The sequence below is a fragment of the Scatophagus argus genome, chromosome 10, assembly GCF_020382885.2.
Source record: "Scatophagus argus isolate fScaArg1 chromosome 10, fScaArg1.pri, whole genome shotgun sequence".
In the NCBI taxonomy this organism is placed as follows: domain Eukaryota; kingdom Metazoa; phylum Chordata; class Actinopteri; family Scatophagidae; genus Scatophagus; species Scatophagus argus.
In genome coordinates, this window is record NC_058502.1 from 23,021,840 (window position 1) to 23,044,010 (window position 22,171).

Here is a 22,171-nt window from a genome sequence, read left to right on the forward strand (position 1 = left end):
CTGGGCCTCTTCCCAGTTGGGTCTACGTGGAAAAAAAGAGAAGGCGTCCAGAAGGTATCCTAATCCGATGTACAGATTTCCAAATCACTTCAGCTCACTCCTTTCAATATAAAGGAGCAGCATCTCTTCTCTGAGTTTCCTCCTGATGTCCGAGCTTCTCAACCCAATCTCTAAGGCTGAGCCCCGTCACCATACAGAGGAAGTTGTTGGCCGATAGAATGATGATGATCATAGGTAAGGGGTGGAACGTAGATCGACTGGTAAATGTAGAGCTTTGCCTTCTGGTTCAGCTCCCTCTTCACCACAATGGTCTGCTACACTGCCCACATTGCTGCTGATGCTGCCACAAACTGTCCAACTCAAGCTTTGTTTTCTCACTCAAGACCTTTCCAATGGTATCATATTAATACACAAAGCTGCCTGAAAATGATTTTCAACAGAGAGCAGTTTTATTTCAAAATTAAAAACTGCTGTCTAATAGAATACATTAAATGGCATCTGTAACGTTTGCAGTGACACATAAAAGGTAGTGGATTCTTCAGCCCATTAAGAGGACGTCTACAGGAAACAGCAGCAGTAGATTCAAAGGTGACTGTCCCTATTGTGTTCCCAACAACATCTAAACATTTGATAACATCCTGATACATTATTTAATATTGACTTAAAGACTGATTTACATCCACCACACTAGCATTTTAACATGTACATTGCAACACCTTGCACTGATAGTATAACAGGAAATAATAACATGTTGCGCTGCTTCATATATAAATAGGGTTGCACAAAATACCTAAAAATACGAATAGAATTTTTGATAAGAAAATATTATGATAATAGTTGATAAAAGTTGAGCTTCAATAATGTTCCTTGACTTTGACATACTTGCGCTCAGTTGGATCAATTGTAAATGTGGCAAAGGCTCAGTTCATTAAAATCCCTGCCTGCCATTAAACATATCCGAACATCCAGCTCCTTACTTTCATCTTAAGTCTCCAAACAAATCCAGTACAACAGCACATTGGTGAACATGTGTTAAGAACATGTGTTACTTAAGCCATTGGAATTCATCATCAAGGGATATCTATATCTTGTGTCAGTCCAGCCTGTCGTTGCTCTGGACTACAGTTGCACAGCTAAGACACATGGGCCAACCTGTCACAAACACTAACATTATAATGCAAGTAGATCAGAAAAATACATTGACCAACACCCATAACACACCATAAATAGAGTCTTCACAGAAACTGGTACCCTGAAATCTAATCACCGTCTTTCTATCAGTGATTACACCAGAAATATTGCATAGATTATATCGTAACGGTGCTCTGTAAAATTCTCAGGTTTGAAAAGTAATTTATTTATAGTACAGACAATTAGCTGGCTAAACTACGGTGGACCACAAAAAGACAAGAGTGCAAACAAAACCAGAAAAGAGGAGGAAGAGTCTGACACAACATGATATTGAGGACGTTCTGTTGATATACTAAGATGTGTCCGAAAAAAAAGCCCCCTATAACTCTGAGTATAGTTGTTCTTTGTGCTATGTTCAGGTTCTTATTCCTTTACTGATCTGCAATCAGTCATTATTTATCAAGCAAAGGCTACACTTAAAACGTACAGTATCTAGCTTGTGGAACGTCAGAGGAAATTGGAGGAATTGGTCAGATTAAGGCGCCTTACTAATCATGCATCATGGAAATGTTTACATGTGAATGTCTTAATACATCTGTTGTATAGTGTGAGACTGCAGACATGTCCATAACATTCACAAGGAAGTGCAATTCCTAGGAAACGCCTTCAAGGTCTTCCAACAACGAGCAAACACAATCATATCTGAAGGAACAGAAAAAAAGAATGAACAAACAGAAACATGAAGAAACTGTTTTCTGTTCACATGGCTGAAAGGCTGACCTTTGGAACCTTGATGCTTGCATGCACTCGAAGGGTTTATTGTGTCCCCGCAGACAAGAGGAACCTTGTGAATTCATGTTATTGATGGTGGTGAAGAACAAAATCTTTGATGGAAAAAAGGAAGGAGTGGTGGGTCTTTGCTGTTGCTGCTTCAGATGCCAGTAAGTAACATGTCAGTTCTGCTTTAGCTAATGTCATATTTATATGTTTTTGCATTGCTAAAATTAATTTTTAATAAATAATGTTCTGTGTTGTTACCTACAACTGATAAACTGAACTAACTTTGTCCTGTTAGTATACATAATTATTGTGTCGTGTAGTACTGTATTGTACAGTTTTTCAAATTTTCAAATGTTCCTTCTAACTGTAACTGCTCCTTTAACAACTTCCCTAAGCAATGCTATCAACAACTGCAAACTGTGTGTTTAATACACACTAATAATTGCACACCACAATAATGTCAAGGTTTTTTAGGCTAATTGGGTAACTGTATTCATAGGTGTCATAGCTAACAGCTGATGTAACACACTGACAATCTGACTTTGTTGTAGTTTCCTACCAGTTCACTGAAACTCAACACAACATCAGCAGTGTTGAGTTATAGTGGAAGAACAGATATGAATAATTCATTATAAAATCAATATATGCTTTTTCTATAAAAGAATCTGTGAAAAGAAGCAATAGCAATTTGAAATGTGATGGCTGAAAAGAAATAAAAAGGAAGGTGCCTTCATGCATTTCCTGTTTGAATTTAAATAAAAAACATATTTACCATGACCAGGAGACACTATGTAGGAAACAACATTCAACAGGAGGAAAAACAGTATGTTACAATGTCAATACTAATGCTGCCACAGCCAGTCTTTAAAGAGAAACTAAACACACACTCACATTGAGGACAATCACCAGTACAGAGGTATACATGGTTAATGACTCGTGAACCATGGAGTCAGAGGTGATGCATACTGTACGGAATATAACAAGTTGATGGAACATACCTTGGGTCATTCCACTCCCCACATTTTCAGTGGGACTGAAGCCATTCTGGGTGGTCTGGGTGCCCAGGTCCACCATCTGGTGGAGGCGGAGTTTGCGGCAATAGATCGATGCTGCCTCGGGTTCTAAGGCGATTATGAGCTGCTCTGGGTTTTCACGGGACACTAGAGCAGCCTAAACAAAGGTAGAATACAGACAGAAAATCAAAACAGGTTTAAAATATTCACAACACTCTAGCAGTATATGTTTGAGGTTCTCTAGGCTTTATGTTGGACTTCTCTATATGTGTTCCTGATATCTGAAATAATCGGAATTGTTCAGGGTTATTTCATACATTGGTCTGTATTCAAGTGTGATGTTTGATCAGTTACATCTGTCATTTAAGTCATGTTCACATGAAAGCTGCAGGAAGCCACAATACTAATCCTAATAACAAATAAGAGACAGTGAACTGAACTGAAATCAGCCAATCAATCAATCAGTCATCAATCAGTATGAACAAGTGGTGGACACATCAGCAGCTGTTTTTACAGCATGGCATGCAGCTGTCACCATGCATGTAAACACCTGAACAGGGACAGCATGGGTATCATACACATGCATTTATTTATATAAAACAAATGAAATATTAATATTATCTCACAAAAGTAACAGCTGTAATTCAGTGCTCTGATTGGTGCTGATGCTGATAGCTGCTGGTGGGTTCAAAACCAGTCCAACAGCTCTACAGTGCAGATGCTACAAAACACATTCAGCCAATATTAAAGTCAAACGGTAGAAAGACATCTTTCTTTACTTTTTACGTCTTTACTTTACTTCTCCAAATAAAGTCAAATGAAGCTGTACAGCTCTTACCCTTTGAGAAAGGGAGAGGAGTAAGAGAAGACATAGTGGCTTGGTGTTAAGGAAGGAAAAGAGAAAAGGGGTTGTCGTCCCAGGAGAACAAATGGATGATGTGATCAGAAGACAAGGAGGAGCAGTGTTTACAATAGGCTGCTGTTCACTTGTTTCCTCCACAAACAGCCAATCAAATCAGATCCACAATGCCTGATTCTGAGTCACTGCCGACGCCCAGCTTTCCTCTCTATCTCTCTGTAAAGCTGACATCATCTCTGTGTTCCCTCCATCCCTTCCTCCACTCCCAGACACTGTAGCAGAGAGCTACAGAGAGCTCTCTGACTTTTTTTTTTTTTTTGTTTCTGCCGTCATCTACACCCTCCTTCCTCTCTTTGTCCTCTTTTGGCACGCATTGCAGGATGTGATCAGAAACGAAGGATTATATCATTGAGGAAAACATCAGGGAAATGGAACCTGAATCAGTCCATAACCGGCGTTCAAAACTCTAAATTTGTGCATTTGGTTTCAGATTTTTGAGCAAAATTAAGGACTTAAGATTTTTGATGGTATTTTAAAGCCATTTATACATTTGGGAACAATAATTAGAGAAAAAGTTCAATATTTGGGAAAGTCTGGAAACATTGGGAAACATTCATTTTGGGTAGCACAGTGGTAGTGGTGAGCACTGTCACCTCACAGCAAGAAGGTTCCAGGTTCAAATCCCAGTCTGGGCCCTTCTTCTTAAGGGTGGCATCGTGGTGCGGTGGTTAGCACTATGGCCTCACTGTGTGGGCGCGTAGGCCCTGTGTCCATGGTGTAACCACCGCCTCTACCCCATAGTCCGCTAGGATGGGCTGCAGCCCCCTTGCGACCCTCATGGATATTTTCTTTCAAAGAGCTGAGAGGATTGATATCAATTTGATGTCTATATTCAGTATTTTTACATGTTCAATATATCATATCCTATAAATATGTGTAACATGAAGTGTATTGCTCTTGGTGGTACTTGGTGAGAAATGAATTATCAGCAAGCTATGCAGCTCTATGCAGTTTTTGCAGTTAGTGTTGTTCAACCCACTGAACACTAGCTGCTTAGCACCACAGACAAGGTAGCAACTAGTTGAATGAGACTTAAGAGGGAATATTTGCCAGGTGCAGAAAATCACAGCTTCGTATGAATGCTACTCTTGCTAGCATGGCAGCCATATCCACTTATAAGGCCATTATATGTCAAACATGTGATGTTCAGAGTTCTTTCCCCAAAAAAAAAAATATTGCAGTGTTAAGCAGAGAGCTAAAGCCAAGACGTGCTTAGCTTATCTTAATTATAATCTTTATGAAAATGACTTGAAACACACTTTAAAATGTAGCTGCAGGGTCCACCTCATGTACAGTACATGAGTAGTAGTACCTGGAGAAAACCCACGCAGGCACAAGGAGAATATGCAAACTCTGCACAGAAGGGCCCAGACCGGGATTCGAACCTGGAACCCTCTTGCTGTGAAGTGACCACTGCACCACTGTGCTGCTCTTTTTCATGATCATATGATCACAAATCTATGCATCAAGATAAGCTCTTGACAAAGGCAAAGCAGTGATGTATTCCAAAATGGAGTTAGTTAATGATAGGATTAGTTATGCTTACTGAATGTTAACAAAACTAGCTATCTAGCTATCCATCCATCCATCCATTTTCTACACCGCTTATCCGTCAGGGGGAGCTGGAGCCTATCCCAGCTGACTACGGGCGAGAGGCGGGGTTCACCCTGGACTGGTCGCCAGTCAATCGCAGGGCTGACACACAAAGACAAACAACCACACACTCTCACACTCACACCTAGGGGCAATTTAGAGTGGCCAATTAACCTAATGTGCATGTTTTTGGTATTGTGGGAGGAAGCCGGAGAACCCGGAGAAAACCCACGCAGGCACAGGGAGAACATGCAAACTCCACATAGAAGGGCCCAGACCGGGATCGCCTCACAGGGCCTATGAGGCGACAGTGCTAACCACTGCACCACTGTGCCGCCCGCTATCTAGCTAATCGAGGATAAATAATCTTCCAATCTTTCCAATTCTAGCAAAATGAAACACATAACACTAGCCTGCCTTTGTGTACATTTTGTATCCTAACTACATGAGACACAAGCAAGTGTTGGTGACAACAAGTGTTGGTTTCATTTCAATGTTTCCTATTTGAGTGTCCTAACTGGCTGTGCATTGTTTCAAGCTGAACTTTGGCTGGATGCCCTGTTTCTACTTTTATCGCTGTCACACGCATTGAATGTGCTGCATGACACAAGAATGGTCGGTTCATGAAGTTGAAATGAGGAGCTATCATTTCAGTCTCATTTTTAATACAAAACTCGAAATGGCAAAGGTGGCAGCAATCTGCTGTGATATCACCAAGGAGCTGAAAGCTTCCAATAAGAAAACATGTGTGGACGGGCTCTGGTATCACCTGCACGGACATTTCACTTCACCTATACCAGTCCCTGCACATCATATTGCCCTTTCAATTCATGAGGAACAACACAAGCTTCCCATGTGATTTGCTTTTTATGTGTTATGTGAATGTATAAGCATTGCTTATTTTGTGAACCAGAAAGTGCCAAAACACAGGAAGAAAGTCACAGTACCCTAGGTACTATTAAAACTGACAGAACTCAAGTGTCATCACAAACGATGCTATTTATTTACATTCACAATAGTCCCACAACATCAGCAGGGCAAGACAGCTGTGTGCAGCTCTCTCTTACCATTTTCCTTCAGTTTGCACTTATAATCATGAAAAGGAAGCAGGCTAAGAAACTGAACTCAGTGACGTCTGTTTGTCTATCAGACTCCTTTGTTTCAGTGCTACGAGGCCAAATGGGAAGATGCACTTATCATTTCAATAGTTAACATTTTCCTCAAGATGTTATACATATATATAAGATATTATTTCACCTATCCACCTCCCATCAGCTTTCAGTCAGAAATGTAATCTTTATGATCCAGTATGTCCAACCCGTTGACCCTCGCATTAATAAAACACATCATGGGCAACAATAAATTACTAGCTCTAGGCTATATCGTATGTCATTTTGAGTAGACAAGCATGTTTTTATCCCAAAAAACTATGTATTTTCTTTTTAAGAAGTACAAATGTAGGAAGAAACTATCTTAGCAAACTCACCCATCATGTCTCCAATTTGATGTCCAGTGCCCAGCTGATAGGTACGTGCTTATGACATGACATAAGTGTTTTGTGTTAGTTCAGCAGTTCTTCTGACGACTACAGTAGGGGATGGCACTCATACCATTGTAGATAATGGCACGGTTGTGGCAAGATCCTGAATAAAGTCATTCTATGACTCTCACTATGTGACACTAGCTTCTGTTACTCATGAAAGGTCTCGTGAACAACCTAGCTACCGGTACTTAATTTATCTCCCCATATCCAAATGTTAGAAAATATTGAAGCTATACTCACACTTTTCACCCCATCTGTGCCTCCGCATTATATGCTTTTTGTTTTGGGGGGGGGGGGGTTGGTTGGTTGGTTGTGTGATTGGCTGTGATTAGCCCCTTTATACCTTGAAACAACAGTGTATGCTGACCATGACCACTAAGTAAACTGAGTCAAACAGGATAAGACTACCAAGCTAAATGGGTGGTGATGGTGTACAGGTGACAAAAAATGGCTGACTTGCTATCCACCAAAAATGGCTGCTGTCGATGTCACATTCCCAACACCTTTAACTAAGGTTAGCTATGATAGCTGACATTAGCTAAGGTTAGTGCTTGTTGCAGCAGACCCCTGACAGACCAGCAAAATTTTAACCCAAGCCAGTTGTATGTGGAGGGACAGCAGTAGAATGAAACAGACTTAACATATTTGTAGAAGCCAATTCTGTATGCTAGATGTGCTGCTGTCTTTGCTTTCCCGTTCTCTATCCTGTTGCCTCCTCCTTCTCACTGCAGACAGCCACACCCAAGTGACCACATACAATAACGGTCTGAAGAGACTCACACACACACATTTAAAATTCTGTTCCTAAGGTCTCTCTACTGACAAGAGTGCAAGGATGAATGTAATGTGACCGAGCGTACAAAGGCATTGTTGAGATGAGTTTCTGTCATGAGTTATTATGTTTCAAAATAGACGTACTGTATCTGTACTCTCTACATATGTATAAAGTGTATTGTGAGTATAAGGAGTGTTGAACCTTATTTACAACCCGCTAGCTAACCCAGTCACTTAATTAGACTAATGTGTGAGAATCACTAATAATCCCTTGACAGCCTACATGGTGTATTTATTGCATGGATACTATAACAAGATTGGAAATCATCCTATATGTGTCCTTTGAGTTCTAAGCGCTAATACTTCTACTTTTTAGCCCGCTGTTAGATACTTAAACTGAAGACATGCTGATGAAGTGCCATAAAATTCTTTTTCAGTCTCTGTTCCCACTGGTAGTCATTAGCTGTAAGATGGCACCCGACTTTACATAGCTGCTGATCCTGACGGTCTGAGCCCTCTATAAAGTCCTTCAGACATGCATCTCTGATAGAAAAATATGGATTACCTGAAGTTTCCTTATCATGGTTACAGGATCTGGATCCTATAATGTATTCACAATCTCAAAACATTAGAGCTCTGATAATACATCTGTGGGGTTAACTGGGACACTCACTGTATCCTGCATATTAGGAACATAATAGAGTTAATAAGTAGTCACTTGGTCTCCACACTGGCAAACCATTGCTCATCCAAAAAATATTTGCATTTGGATATTCATTTTCCCCCTTCTTCTCCTTTTCCTCCTTCCTTTGTTTCTCTGTCTCTTTGTGACTCAATTTTGAAAACTCACCAACTCCCTGCCAACGTCCTCTACTACAGTCTGTAGGTCACTGTATGTGTGTGTGTGTGTGTGTGCGTGTGTGTGTGGCAGTCACGAATCTCTGCAGGTCTTGATTGCTGTGTGGCACTGCAGCAGCTCTGAGCATAATTTTACCTACTATCATAACTACATCCAGTCATTCTCAGTATATGGTGACAATGCGCTCTAAGATCAGTCATTTGCAAACAGGCTGTGCACATTCTACAGATACAAGCTGTAGTCGGGAAACAAATACCAGCATACAAATGTGAAGCTTGTCAGCTAACCTTATAGGCAGCTTCCCTCATGAACTGCTTTGCAGGCATTTTCCAGATGGCAGGAACCGTGATCACCCATCTCACATCATTGTTGTCAAACTCGCCACCTGTCTGATCACTCAGCTCCTGCAGGAACCAAAATCAATCACAGGGTTAGTGTGACCACGCATTAAATTCATATACAAGAATAAGTGTGTGTTCTTTATCATTTATGTTCGGTCTTTACTACTCACCCCTATTTGAATTACGTGTTGTCTTGATTACACAGATTAGGTACCGTATTTTCCGCACTATAAGGCGCACCTAAAAGCCTTAAATTTTCTCAAAAGCCGACAGTGCGCCTTATAATCCGATGCGCCTTATCTATGGATCAATATTGGTCAATCGTGGCTACCGTAGTCAGGGGGCGTGGCCGAAGTAACAGATTTAAGCGCACTGTGGATAAAACGAGAGCACGTACGGTGAATGTTCGCACCACAGGGAATGAGAAGTCGTCCTTCACTGTAGTTCTCGCTTGCCAGGCTAATGGCCAGAAACTACCACCCATGGTTATTTTCAAGAGGAAGACCTTGCCAAAAGACTTTCCAGCCGGCGTCATTATCAAGGCTAACTCGAAGGGATGGATGGACGAAGAAAAGATGAGTGAGTGGCTGAGAGAAATTTACGACGTTAACGACGTTAACGAGCCGGGCATGTTGGATGCCGTATTCGCCCAGCTGTTCAATTCGGACACTGAAGAAGAAGAATTCGAGGGATTCGTGGATGAGGAATGAACTGATAAAGTGAGCTTTACGTGTTTCTTTTGTGTGTTCACAACTGAACAAGGTTGGTCATATTGTGAATATGGACAGTAACGTTTGAGCAACATTGAGTTATTGTTAAATGGTTATTGCTTTGCACTATTTCGAGAGTTACTATATTGTTATTGCACTTACGTCTGAGTTACCGTAACGGTATCAGACTCTCTTACGTGTTTACTGAATCGAGGAAAAGTTCCCGTCCACTACGTGATAAAAATGTTGCACTACCTGTTATATCGTGCTGTTGTTAAAAGATAAACTGTGTTGCGAAAATACTACACCGCTGACATTACCTCGGGAAAAATAACACAGCTGTTTATTCATTTTGGGAGTGAACGGGGTTGTTATATTGTTATTACTTTGCACTATATAGAGAGTTACTATATTGTTATTGCACTTACGTTTGAGTTACCGTAACGGTGTCGGACTGTTTCTTTTACGTGTTTATTGAATCGAGGAAAAGTTCCCGTCCACTACGTGATAAAAATGTTGCACTACCTGTTATACCGTGCTGTTGTTAAAAGATAAACTGTGTAGCGAAAATACTACGTCGCTGACATTACATCGGGAAAAATAATAACACAGCTGTTTATTCATTTTGGGAGTGAACGGAGTTGTCAGAACCCTGGTTTGTATTCTGTTAATAAAGTTTGACTGACTTATCTGACTGTTTTGTTGACATTCCCTTTAGCGCAGCTCCATCTAGTGGACGCAAAACGCAACCCGAACCACTGCTGTAGCTTCTATCCTATGCGCCTTATAATGCGGTGCGCCTTATATATGAAAACAGTTTTAAAATAGGCCATTCATTGAAGGTGCGCCTTATAATCCGGTGCGCCTTATAGTGCGGAAAATACGGTATTTTTGAATACTACATTTAAACTAATCATTGGAATAAACTCAACACTGGCTCCAGGGTTCATGGTGGGACATTCTACAGAATGCTGATATAATCAAAACTGTTGGTGAAATGAAATTCATCACAATATTGACATGTTTGAATAATTCCAGTGAATAATTTTCAGTAAGAAACATGCTGTCTTCACTTAGAGACTATTTTCACTGAGGTTTCATTACATGCAACAACAATCACCTGAAGCCAGTCGCAGACTCAGGTTTTCTGCAGTGGGTGACCAACACACAGAAATTCATGATGCATTCATGGTTAAAAAATTAAACTCTGGTCAAGATTAAAATACCTTTATTCTATGACTGAGATTTTATAAGTATTATAATTTGCTATCAACTGCTTATAGACACATGGAGGCCAAATAATTTTCTAGAATGCAGAGCAGTGCATTATATTTATTCCCCTTGAAGGGCACTTTAGAGGGTGCTGCACTACATATTCTCCATTTAAGACTCCTTTATGTATTTACATGCTTGGCCAATAAAGTTTATTCTAAATAAAAAAAACACAAAGAAATTAAAAATTCTAAAACATGAATGCTTCACACAAATCTTCAAACCAGAGGATGTATACAATTAGCACAGTTTCCAGATGGACACCCAGTGTTAATGTGAATAATTCAGCATCTGACCAAATATGAAATATGGTCACAATGTGCCTTTTGGTTCCTGAGTTATGCTGGTGAATAATTGATAGAAAACTATTTTTGTGGAAACATATCTGTGGAGATTCTCAGTCATCCAGGTCATATTCACTCAAAGAGTTAAAGCAAGGTGTCTTCAAGCCAAATCTTCACAAGTCCAGACGCCTCGCTTTAACTCTTTGAGTATTTTTGTGGAACATTATGAAGCTGACCTTTCAGGGTGATGTAAGAACTCATTGCTGCAAAGGCATAAAATGCAATGTATATGTAAGACAACAAAAGATACACAAGTACTGACTAAGTTTGTTACCTTCAGTGCTTGCTCCTTAAAGAATGCCAAGGCATATGCAAAGATATCCAGAGCTTTAACTCGCTTCCCATTGGCTGCATGGAGGTCTGTATCAATGGACAGGTTCTGATTGCAGGGAGAAGAAGTCAAAGTTACAGGTGAATGAAGGACATAAAAGCAAAACACTGCAGAAGAAGACTACATAATCTGATTCACCACGTCAAGAGGGGATATGAGGTCTAGATTTCTAATTGTGTGGCTCTGATACAGTATGCAACACTGCCCTGTATAATTATTTTTATCTTAGTGGCAGGACAGAAAGATGTTAATTTTGGTCAGCCAGTTGGTCATCTAGCTCTGTCTTGGATAGGCAGTGAGGAGAATGATGGCTAAGCTATCGTGCCTGATTCCATATCAACCTAGACCTATATGTTGGTGCAACTCTTTACTTTATGACTCATGTCCTGCACAGAATTATGGGTACTGACTGAACAGTCATTGACAGAAATGCTTCACTGTGAGAGTGACCTAGAAAACTATGCATTTATGAACTGTATACAGTCTGTTTGTTTCCTTACTGCAGTAGTGTGCAGCTTCATTTTGAATTTTTCCAGGTACAGCCAGTGTTTGGACTCGCTGGGATCCAAGTCATGGTAGAAGTCACGTGCTGCATAGCCAAAACTGTGGAATTTCCTGTCTGGAGTCAGCAAGATCGTGGTTGGAGTCTTCTGATTGGAAACACCAGGGTCCCCGCCTTCCCAGCGCCTGGGAGGAGACAAGTCAATTATGAATGAATGTATTATACATTAGCATTTCTGTGTTTACAGTAAGTAAATATAGATTTGTGCTTGAAAATGTAAGGTGAATAATAGTTTCCTGACAGAGGACCAACACGTAAATTATGGACAGATTTCAGAGGTAACTCCAAAAATATAGGTGGCAGCATATCACCAGGGTAACTCTCAACTGCTGCTCACTCCACTGTTTCCTTTAGTTATCTTTGGATGTAACTATAGCTACCATTAGATCAGTTAGCTCAAGGGTCAAGGCTCTGGAACATTGTGTGGTCACCAGGGACAGTGCCCTCGGAGTGGCAAACTGGGGTGGTGGTCCCCTCTTTCAAAAAGGGGGACCAGAGTGCGTGTTCCAACTATAGAGGGATCACACTCTTCAGCTTCCCTGGGAAAGTCTAAGCCAGGGTGCTGGAAAGCGTCCATTGACTAATCCACCGTCCATTAATTGGAACTCAGATCCAATAGGAACAATGCAGTATTCGTCCAGGTCATGGAACACTTGACCAGCTCTACAGTCTCACAAGGGTCCTGGAGGGGTTGTGGGAGTTTGCCCAAAAAGTCCAGGTGTGTTTTGTGGATTTGGTGGTATCCTGTGGGAGGTTCTCTGGGAATATGGGGTGGTTGGGTCGTTGTTACAGGCCCTCCAGTCTTTGTATTGCCGGGGTGAGAGCTTGGCCCGCATTGCCAGGAACAAGTCAAACTTGTTTCCAGTTAGGGTTGGACTCAGTCAGGGTTGCTCTTTGTCACTGGTTCTGTTCATCATTTTTATAGACAGAATTTCAAGGCACAGCAAAGTGGCACACAGTGTCAGGTTCAGTGGATTAAGAATTCCATCTATGCTTTTTGCGGATGATGTGGTCCTATTGGTGCGCTTGAGCAGTGACCTCCAGCTCGCACTGGGATGGTTTGCGGCTGGGATGAAGATCAGCACCTCTAAATCTGAGGCCATTGTTCTTAGTCAGAAAAGGGTGGATTGTCCACTACAGGTCAGAGGAGAGTTGCTGCCCCCAATGGAGGAGTTTAAGTATCTCAGGGTCTTTTTCATGAGTGAGGGTAAAATGGAGCGGGAGATTGACCGGCAGGTCAGAGTAGTGTCTGCTGTGATGTGAATGCTGTACCAGTCTGTCGTGGTGAAGAGAGAGTTCAGTCGAAAGGCAAAGCTCTTGATTTGCAGGTCAATCTAAGTTCCAACCCTCCCCTATAGTCACGAGCTGTGGGTAGTGACCGAAAGAACAAGATTGTGGATATGAGCGGCCCAAATGAATTTCCTCCGTCTGGCTCAGTCTTAGAGATAGGGTGGGGAGTTTGGACATCCAGGAGGGGCTCAGAGTAGAGCCGCTGCTCCTTCACATTGAGAGGAGCCAGATGAGGTGGTTAGGGTACTTGTCTAGGATGCTTCCCAGATGTCTCCCTGGGGAGATGTTTCAGGCATATCCCTCTGAGAGGAGACCCTGGGGCAGACACAGGACAGGATGAAGGGATTATATCTCTCATTTGGCCTGGGAACGCCTTGGTGTCCCCCGGACGAGCTGGTGGAAGTAACCAGGGAGAGGACAGTCTGGGCTTCCCTACTGAGGCTGTCGCCCCACAACTCGGACTCAGATAAGCAGAGGAAGATGAGATGAGACGAGATGTCACGCTTATCAGACACATGATCAAGATTTTACAGTAGCTGTTTTGAAGACATCCGGCAAGTTGACTGTGGTATGTATTTATAATCTCCAGGACATGACGTTAAACACTATTGAACACCTACTTTAAAAATGCTGTTGGTACAGGGTCAATACAGAAGGGAAGAGTTACACTCAGAGATTAATATTCTGGAGGTGCTAGAGCGATCTCTGTAATAATCTTGGAAAAGTAATCCTTTGTTGCCAAACGCTACTTTGTACAAAGTCATCTTTTCTTCTTTTTATACATTACAGTTAACTATCTTTTCATCTTTCAGTTGCTCAAGAATTTTTTTAATTTCATTGACACTGTGATTGTTTAATCATGGGGAGATTCTGTCAGTTGACTTCTTTTTAACTTTAAATGGCGCAACGCATTTAAAGCAGATGACAAGGAATTCTGAAAGTGTTCTACCATGTCGTAGCTGTTTGACTCAAATGATCTCATAGTATCACAGCTTTGCCATCTAGGAAACTCTTGATCCAAAAATTTCCTGTTAGTCTGTTAAGAGTAGCCTAAGGTGGAAGCAGCAGACCCCCTAATGAGGTTGGTTTATTCCTTTTGAGCAGAACTTTTTATTTTGGAAGAGGAAGGTTATTTTAAAAGTTATATAGCCTTTATTGAATGCTATTATAAAAATGGGGGGAAAAAACTATTAATAATTATAATTTGCCACTCTTGCCACACTCCCCTGCATATCAGCTTTACCCAGAATCAACTATCTCTTTTGAATGAAATGAATGAAAGCCAATAATCAACGTATGATATCACTTAAGATGTCATTCATCAAGGTTGATGTGGTTCTCCTGAGTGATAGCATCTCAAAACATGCCAGCCGGTGCACTCAAAACAGCCCTTTAGACCTCCAGTAGCTATCCACACTTTAATAGTTTTGTACTGATAGTTTGTTCTTCTTTATCAGCTAAGAGTAAGGTAGCAGAAGAAGCAGGGAGATAAGGGTTTTATATTAGTCATTCAACACTTATCACACTACATTACTCAAAAATGCACCCATTTGATGTGAGCTTGTACACAGAACATCCAAAACTCAACACAGAATGCACTTAATGGGTTTCCCAGATATTGACAAATTCTTAAAACCACAACTACTTTCACTCAGCACAAAGCCCAATCTTGTGGAATAACACCGTAAGTATCATCTCTTAAATCCTAGATCACAACATGTTCTCTGCCTCTTAGGAGACTTCACACAGGGGCGTCATACTAAGGGTAAAAGGGGACTGAGCATAAGGGGCCTTCACGTGAGGATGGCCCACAAAGATACTAGAATGAATAGCCATGGATTTGGAGAGGGGCCTACAGAGAAAGCCTGTGTATGAAGTCCAGAATTTAGTGCTAAACCCCTGACCTTACACCCATCGCTGACCTATACAAATACCACAACATCTTATCACCTTAACTATTACAAGAAAGACAATATTCATCAATACTTTTGTACTGAAACAGGGAAGGTCCTTCAGAGCCTTTGCTCTCTTTTACACAGACATCTTGATAACAACACATTAAAAATCCATTAAAAATCACATTAGTACATTTTGTACGCAACATTATAGTAATATTATTTATGATAATATTACTCACATGGAAATGGAAACACAAAATAATAATGCCACAGTTTGTTGGCAGAACACCTCTTGATGGAACAAATCACTGAATTTAGCATCAACAAAATTTCTGGACATCTTGCACCTGAGCAGCAGTTTGGTTTGACGGCCTCTGTTTGTTTGTTTCAGAATCAGAATCAGAATCAGAATCAGAATTCCTTTATTTATCCCTGAAGGGATAATATAATATTTTTCAGATACATAAACTTTGTATTCCTTCTGGAGTTGCGCCACCTTTCCTACATGCTAAAAATGGCAAGTTAGTTTAAGCCACCTGGTTTCTAAAGTAAACAAACTGGCAGCTGGCAGCCTCCACCCACCCCCATCTCCTGACATTATTTTACCAGGGCACCATCGCTGCTTCCCAGAGAAGCAAACAAGCCAGAGGGTCATTTTTCCCCCTACACCAGAATGAAAACGGGTTCAGACAAACCTTGTTGCAGCACTGCACTGAGCTAAAACAAAGACGACAACGGACGTAATTAGGCTAGACAGCATATTTTACTGGAGCTCTGCTCACCCTAAAAAGTCTGCTGTATGTTACTGAAGCATGCGCTGACTATCAGTAAAAATACATTTGTACTGTGAGAGGGTCATCTGCAATAGAATATGTGTTAAAGGAATGTATCCCTACAAATAATATTTGAAAACTGCATGAATCTTCGATGTCTAAAAAGCTCTCATCACCTCTGCTGTTTATCAGCGTTTAGGGGGGCTGTTACACCCACAGCCAGGTTCCTGCTTTGTTTGTTTCCCCTCACAACAAGTGAAGACAGCTGATGAATGCTATTGTTCAGTTCACAGGGCAAGGAATGTCTTGTACTAGCACATGATCCCACTGATAAAGCTTTTCAATAATTCCTTGCTAGAAACTAAAAAAAACTTCTCCTTGTCTTAAGACAGGCAGTCTCTGTTCTCCCTTTGTTTGCACACGGATTTCAGCACCCAAACTAAAATATCAAGGGGATCTGGAACCCTTTTTCACTGCAAATCTAATAGCACTGTGTGAAAATATCTGTTTCAGTTTTGAAGGATGGTTATAGTTAATGAACTGTGGGAGGCTGGAACCTACTAGGGCAAAAATCCAAGGCTTGCACTGGATGTTATATTCCTTACGGAATATTCTTTTTTGTTTGTTTATCTGTTTTTTACAAAATGTAAACAAGATTGTCATCAGAGATCAGAGACGCTGAATCCTGAAAGCTTTTTTATGTGGGGGAGGGGTGTCTGAAAGTCTGCAAGATGTGCAAAAAAACAAGTTACTTAGTGTTCGCTTTATTTTTAACTGTGCTTCGAATGATTTTGAATTTCACATGAAAACTATGTGAAATGAACTTTCATTTCAGGCCACCACACAACTGTCACTGCAATACTGACATAACAGAAACCTGGTTATACGCAGCTGAAGAATCATGTTTCTCCAGCCGAAATGCTACCCTGCCTAAATTACTCCAGCGTTTTACATCTTCACAGACATTCAAGGAAGTCCAGTTGCTTTCAGACAGCAGTGAGATATACCAGGACCTGGATGAGTGATCTTCACAGACATCTTTTAGTGCAAGTGAACACGCTGATCAAAGAGGAAATTATGCATTTGTTGCCCTAGTAACCTGGCACTTTCCCACATACAGCATGCAGGGAAGATAAGTCAATGATACTGTATATAGACACAAGTACTGGGACACACCTCTTTATTATTGAATTCAGGTATGCTTTGGGGCCGTTTCTCAGGGGTTGGGCTCGGCTCCTTACTTCCAATGAAGCAGTTGGTAGGTGGGTACCCTAAATGAATAAATGTAGGTGTACATGTACCTACTACATAAATGTTGCAAGCCTTTTGTCACATTCTGTACTACAAACCCCTGCAGGGGTAGGAATTAATATCCTCTGCAGGATATTAATTCCTGACAACGGAAACCTTGTGGGCCTTACACAATGGATGGTGCTGTTAGATTGCTGTTAGGACTGCCCTATTAATATCACAGGTGTGTGTCTTTGTGTGTGGCAAGCAGGAGAGCAAATCGTTTTGACCACAATGAAAATATCATTTTTGAAAGGTAAAAAATAATTAGATATACCTTTTTTTAGTAACTTTTGAATGTTGGAATTTATGCAGCTGCCTTGGAGTTATTGGAAATGTTGAGATCCCATGCATTGAAAAAACCTCTTCAGCCACCACTAAGTTGATAAATAAAATAATGCTACTGTTGCCTAATCTATCTGCAACTGTGCAGAAAAAAACTGCAGCCTGCATTCCAATGCAGATTTAGAAGTTTTGAATGTCAATGTTGAACAGTGGACAATACTTCAAAGCTTCAAACTATATGGTGCAGCCCTTCAAAATATGCATTTTTTGATTGTTTGTCACATATTCAATAACTGGTTAAGAGAACGGCAGACTATGGCTGCGACTATGACAGGCCTGAGCCATTCAGGAATTTTGTTTATGCATAAACAGCAAATGTGAGAAAATTAGTGAATGCAACAAGTTCTCTTAAATCATTCAAAGGTGTCATTTCAAACCTCCTCAAAACTTACCTTCAAGTCTCTCTTTAAGAATAAAACATTTATTTAAATATTAATGACTAAACAATTCACAATTAAACTCACTGTATGAAGCTAAATGAGATTTTGATTGGACCAAAAAAATAATTAGTTACAAATTATTTTTTCTTTTTGTGTGCTATTTTTAAATCATTAGTATGACTCCAGGATCACTTTATTCTGCTTGTGAGGCATTCAAAGCGGGACCTCGGTCAGTCTAATAACATGTTAATGTATGTCCAAGCATCTACCTCACACTTCTCATCAGTGAGTGTCTGCATTGCAGTGCTGGCCTACCTCATAGTGTGAATGCACTCTGACTCCTTAGTGAACGCGTAGGCATAACCGCTGGAAGTGGTACCAAAGTCAATGGCGACCACCACCACGAAGGATGGCCCTGCTGGTGCCTCATCTGTGTCATTCTGCTGTACAGAGAGAATATAAGGTTTGAAGTGGTTAGGATGGCATTGTCTTCAACACAAGCATTACCCCCTCCACCTCATACACACACACAAGCTATTTAAACTGTTGCAAAGCTATTCACATTCAAGAAGGAGAACAATGACAAAAATTCATCTGTAATATCAATCTTTTTAAACGACTATCATTAACACACACAGCAGTACTGAAAAGCTACAGCTCTTTCCTGCATACCTGCTCATGAAATGACTATCATTATCTATCATTATTCACTGGGAGGATTTTCTTCAAATAACTGTGTTCTAAATGATTTGTTAAATAGAGAGCTGGATAGTGGTGGAGGAGGAGTCCTGTATTTTGGGACTGTGCACTTTCCCTAACCCGATCTGGTCTTCATGCTGTGCCCTGTTAACCATTATGTAAGAAACAGTGAATAGCCAGCAAACAGGCAGGACACGGTTTGTTTACACCTGTATGGAAGGAAGGCAATTACTTCTGCTACACAGAAAAAATATGAAATGGTTCTTCAAAACAGAATTGTAGTATTCAGTATCTGAACAAACAATATTTAGTCAAAAGATAGAAAGACTATGAAAAGTCCACGCAAAGGAAAATAAACACATAATGAGGTTTATTATACACAAAGATAGCCCCACAGGCATGGAGTAACAACAGGCACAGAAATGAGTCCATGTCCATGAGAGTCACCTGAGTGTGTGAAGGAGATAGTGGAGTGATTCCAGGGTCACCCATGCTCTTTGCTGGAGAAGGATTAGCCATCACATCTGTAAAGGAAGAGAGAGAAAGATACACATTGTACCTTATTTTTGATTGTTCTAGCATCCATTTATTTATTCACATGATTACCTATACGATGTTTCATGTGGCCTGAAGACATTTCTGTTGTATTATATTTGATGACTGGTCAATTAGACCTTTACAAAAAACAGAACTGAGCAAACTCTATCCACTGATGTGATTATATCCCTTTTATATGCAATAACTGCACATTATTATTTTGGATAATTGCCTAAGATAAACTCTAGTTATTACCTGCTGTAGGTGTATGGGGATGTTGTTGTTGTTGTGTGTAAAAAGAAACTGTAGACTAGCCAAGAACAAAGAATAGCGCAACAAGTAACTGAATTTGCCGATTATTCTCTAGACCTTTTTATTAATAATTTTCTTCATGAAATGTCAGTTAACAATGCGAATACCTGTTACAATTTCCAATAGCCCAAGGAGGACCTTTTAATTTCTTATTTGATCGACCATCATTCCAAAACCCCCATCAACACCTAATGATGAAATGTAAGCAGTGACTGAAACCACTTCAGACTTTAAGTATTTTTTATTTTTGGTTTGAACCATGTTACTGGAAGGGGGAGTTTTCTAATGATGGCAAGCATGATGGCAACTGAAGAGGCTCCACCCAGAAGAGGAACTTCTGTGAAGTGTTTTCTGGTGCTGGCACAATCACTAACTCAACACCAAATGATGGCACAGAAATGAAGATGGTGCAGAGCTGCAGACTGACAACTACTCTACTCCATTCAAATAGGAGAAAATGTCTGTTGCACCTGTCTTTAAAACACAATGACATTTCAGTTGAATTGGAGATTGTCTCCCCATTTGCCACCATCATTTTCATTAGCTTGGCTTAACAGCCTTCACAGAAAGCGTACTTTGACTGCACACAATAATAATACTCCCTCAACGTATTGTAAGTGTCTAGCAGAATTGTCTCACAACGGGACATCATGTTATCCATCCTATTTTTCTGCCTCACTCACCCTTTTCTCCTGTTCACCCCTACAGAGTGGTTGAGTGGCCTGGAGACCCATAATACACTTTGCCAGGCAATTATGGTGCAGAATTACAGACCACCTGTGGCTAGACTCCATCTAGCGAGCATCCAGCCGGTCTCTCTGCAGCCCCAGCAGCCCACTCCTAAAATCACCTTCACAACCTGGGGTTTTTATTCCCAACAACTGCCATAGAAATCAAATCACGATTAGAGAAATAAAGTGATTGTTCTTGCAGTGAATAATATCTCATTCTTTCTTATTGTGCTAGCTTGATAAGCTTACGTCCATGTAATGAGAAATTTCACGAAGAATTTCTAGAGTGGCAGCTGGGTACTATGAGATGCCATGCAATTCTGAACACGCACAGCAGTACAACAGGAACTCTCAGCTTCAGTGTGGATATGGAGGGAATTTATTGTTGAATAAAAATATCTTTTGTCGGCCTAGTGCTTGAACTGGAAACAGAAAGTTTTTGTATTAATTTGAAGTAAATGTTGATTGCACACAGAATCTATGATTTTAGATTTAGATGATGGATATGAAGGTGTCCATATTATATCATGTACATATACCATATTTAATGCCTTTTTTGCATCCAAATTTAATTTAACCATTGCAGTGTTTCCCACACACAAGAACGTGTGGCCACCAAACTACATTTAATGACCCACTTTACCATCTTTAGGCTATTTTTTAACAGCCTCTGGTGTTATGTCCCTCCTGTTAATGCAAGTGCACCTGACTAATGTGACAACATTTGGCACCACCTTTGTTTCAATCCTTTTGATGGGCTTTATCATTAACAACAAGCCCCCACCACATGCGACTCACCTGTTGTTGTGAAAATGGAATCGCAGGTGAAAAAATCCAAAACGCAACTTTTGGGGGGGGGCTTATTTACAAAAAAATTCTACTGATGAGGAAAGTCAAAGGAGCGGACACAGGTAGAAACAGAAAGACTTAGGGCAGGGCCAGTGCATGTGTACGGGGCATTTCAAAATCGAGAAACTAGATCACAAGTAAGATCACTGATCATGATAGGAATTAAAAAGATTGTGATATTACTTTTTTGGCCAGACCACCTAGCCCTATATGGCTATAATGACGCCATCAGTGTTTAGAAGCACCTGGTTTCCTATAAACCTCACTTTCTCTATGCAAGTCTTTGCACCTTAGGGCACAAAACCAATAGTTTACAATATCACATTTCCACTGCAGGTTTCAGTACATCAGACATTTTTTAAAAATCTCAGTTGAGTGAATAAAAAAGTTACAGCTGCCACTGTTGTAGCTGCTGTAACGGCGCCATGTCTGTGAGCTACTGTGATATACTAGTAGCTATATTAACTAAAGACGTTACAAGGAAAGACATAAATCTCAGTATGATGTGATTATAGCAAACAGAGACACCACATTGGAGACTGTGTATTCCACATGGCCTGACCAGTTATGAACCTCACTTGCATCAGTGGTTGGATCAGACGGCTGTGTCATGTAGCCACAACCTATGGGATTCAAGTCCAGCCTGGGACCTTTATTCTCTTCTTTGTCTCTGCACTATTAAATAAAAAAAACATCTGTCTTTTTAATGATGTGCCAATGTTTGCTTTTCTGGAAGAAGTAATAACTGGAATAATTTATGACTTTTAAGTGACTGGACAAAAAGATGTGTCTCCAACAGTACAGGGATTGTGTATTCCTTTGGAAGGCCTGCTGAAGTCATGTTGACATTGCAGTACTGACTGTGTAGCTGAAAAGGATGTGAAGACGGTTATTT

General features: G+C 40.5%; 1 protein-coding gene across 5 annotated transcripts in view; it reads right to left on the minus strand.

Moving 5' to 3' along the window:
- Positions 1-22,171, minus strand: part of hspa12a (heat shock protein 12A) — a 51,685-nt gene that overhangs the window by 13,225 nt on the left and 16,289 nt on the right. For 2 of the 5 annotated variants that reach the window (XM_046402010.1, XM_046402008.1), the window contains exons 2-7: positions 19,295-19,371; positions 18,464-18,591; positions 12,111-12,297; positions 11,554-11,658; positions 8,900-9,016; positions 2,910-3,081 (exon numbers count right to left, since the gene is read on the minus strand). In XM_046402010.1, coding sequence (XP_046257966.1) covers positions 2,910-3,081; positions 8,900-9,016; positions 11,554-11,658; positions 12,111-12,297; positions 18,464-18,591; positions 19,295-19,371 — 786 coding nt within the window. Of the gene's footprint in view, positions 1-2,683; positions 2,699-2,909; positions 3,082-8,899; positions 9,017-11,553; positions 11,659-12,110; positions 12,298-18,463; positions 18,592-19,294; positions 19,372-22,171 lie in introns of all 5 variants that reach the window. The other 3 variants (XM_046402007.1, XM_046402006.1, XM_046402009.1) reach the window with 3 other exon arrangements.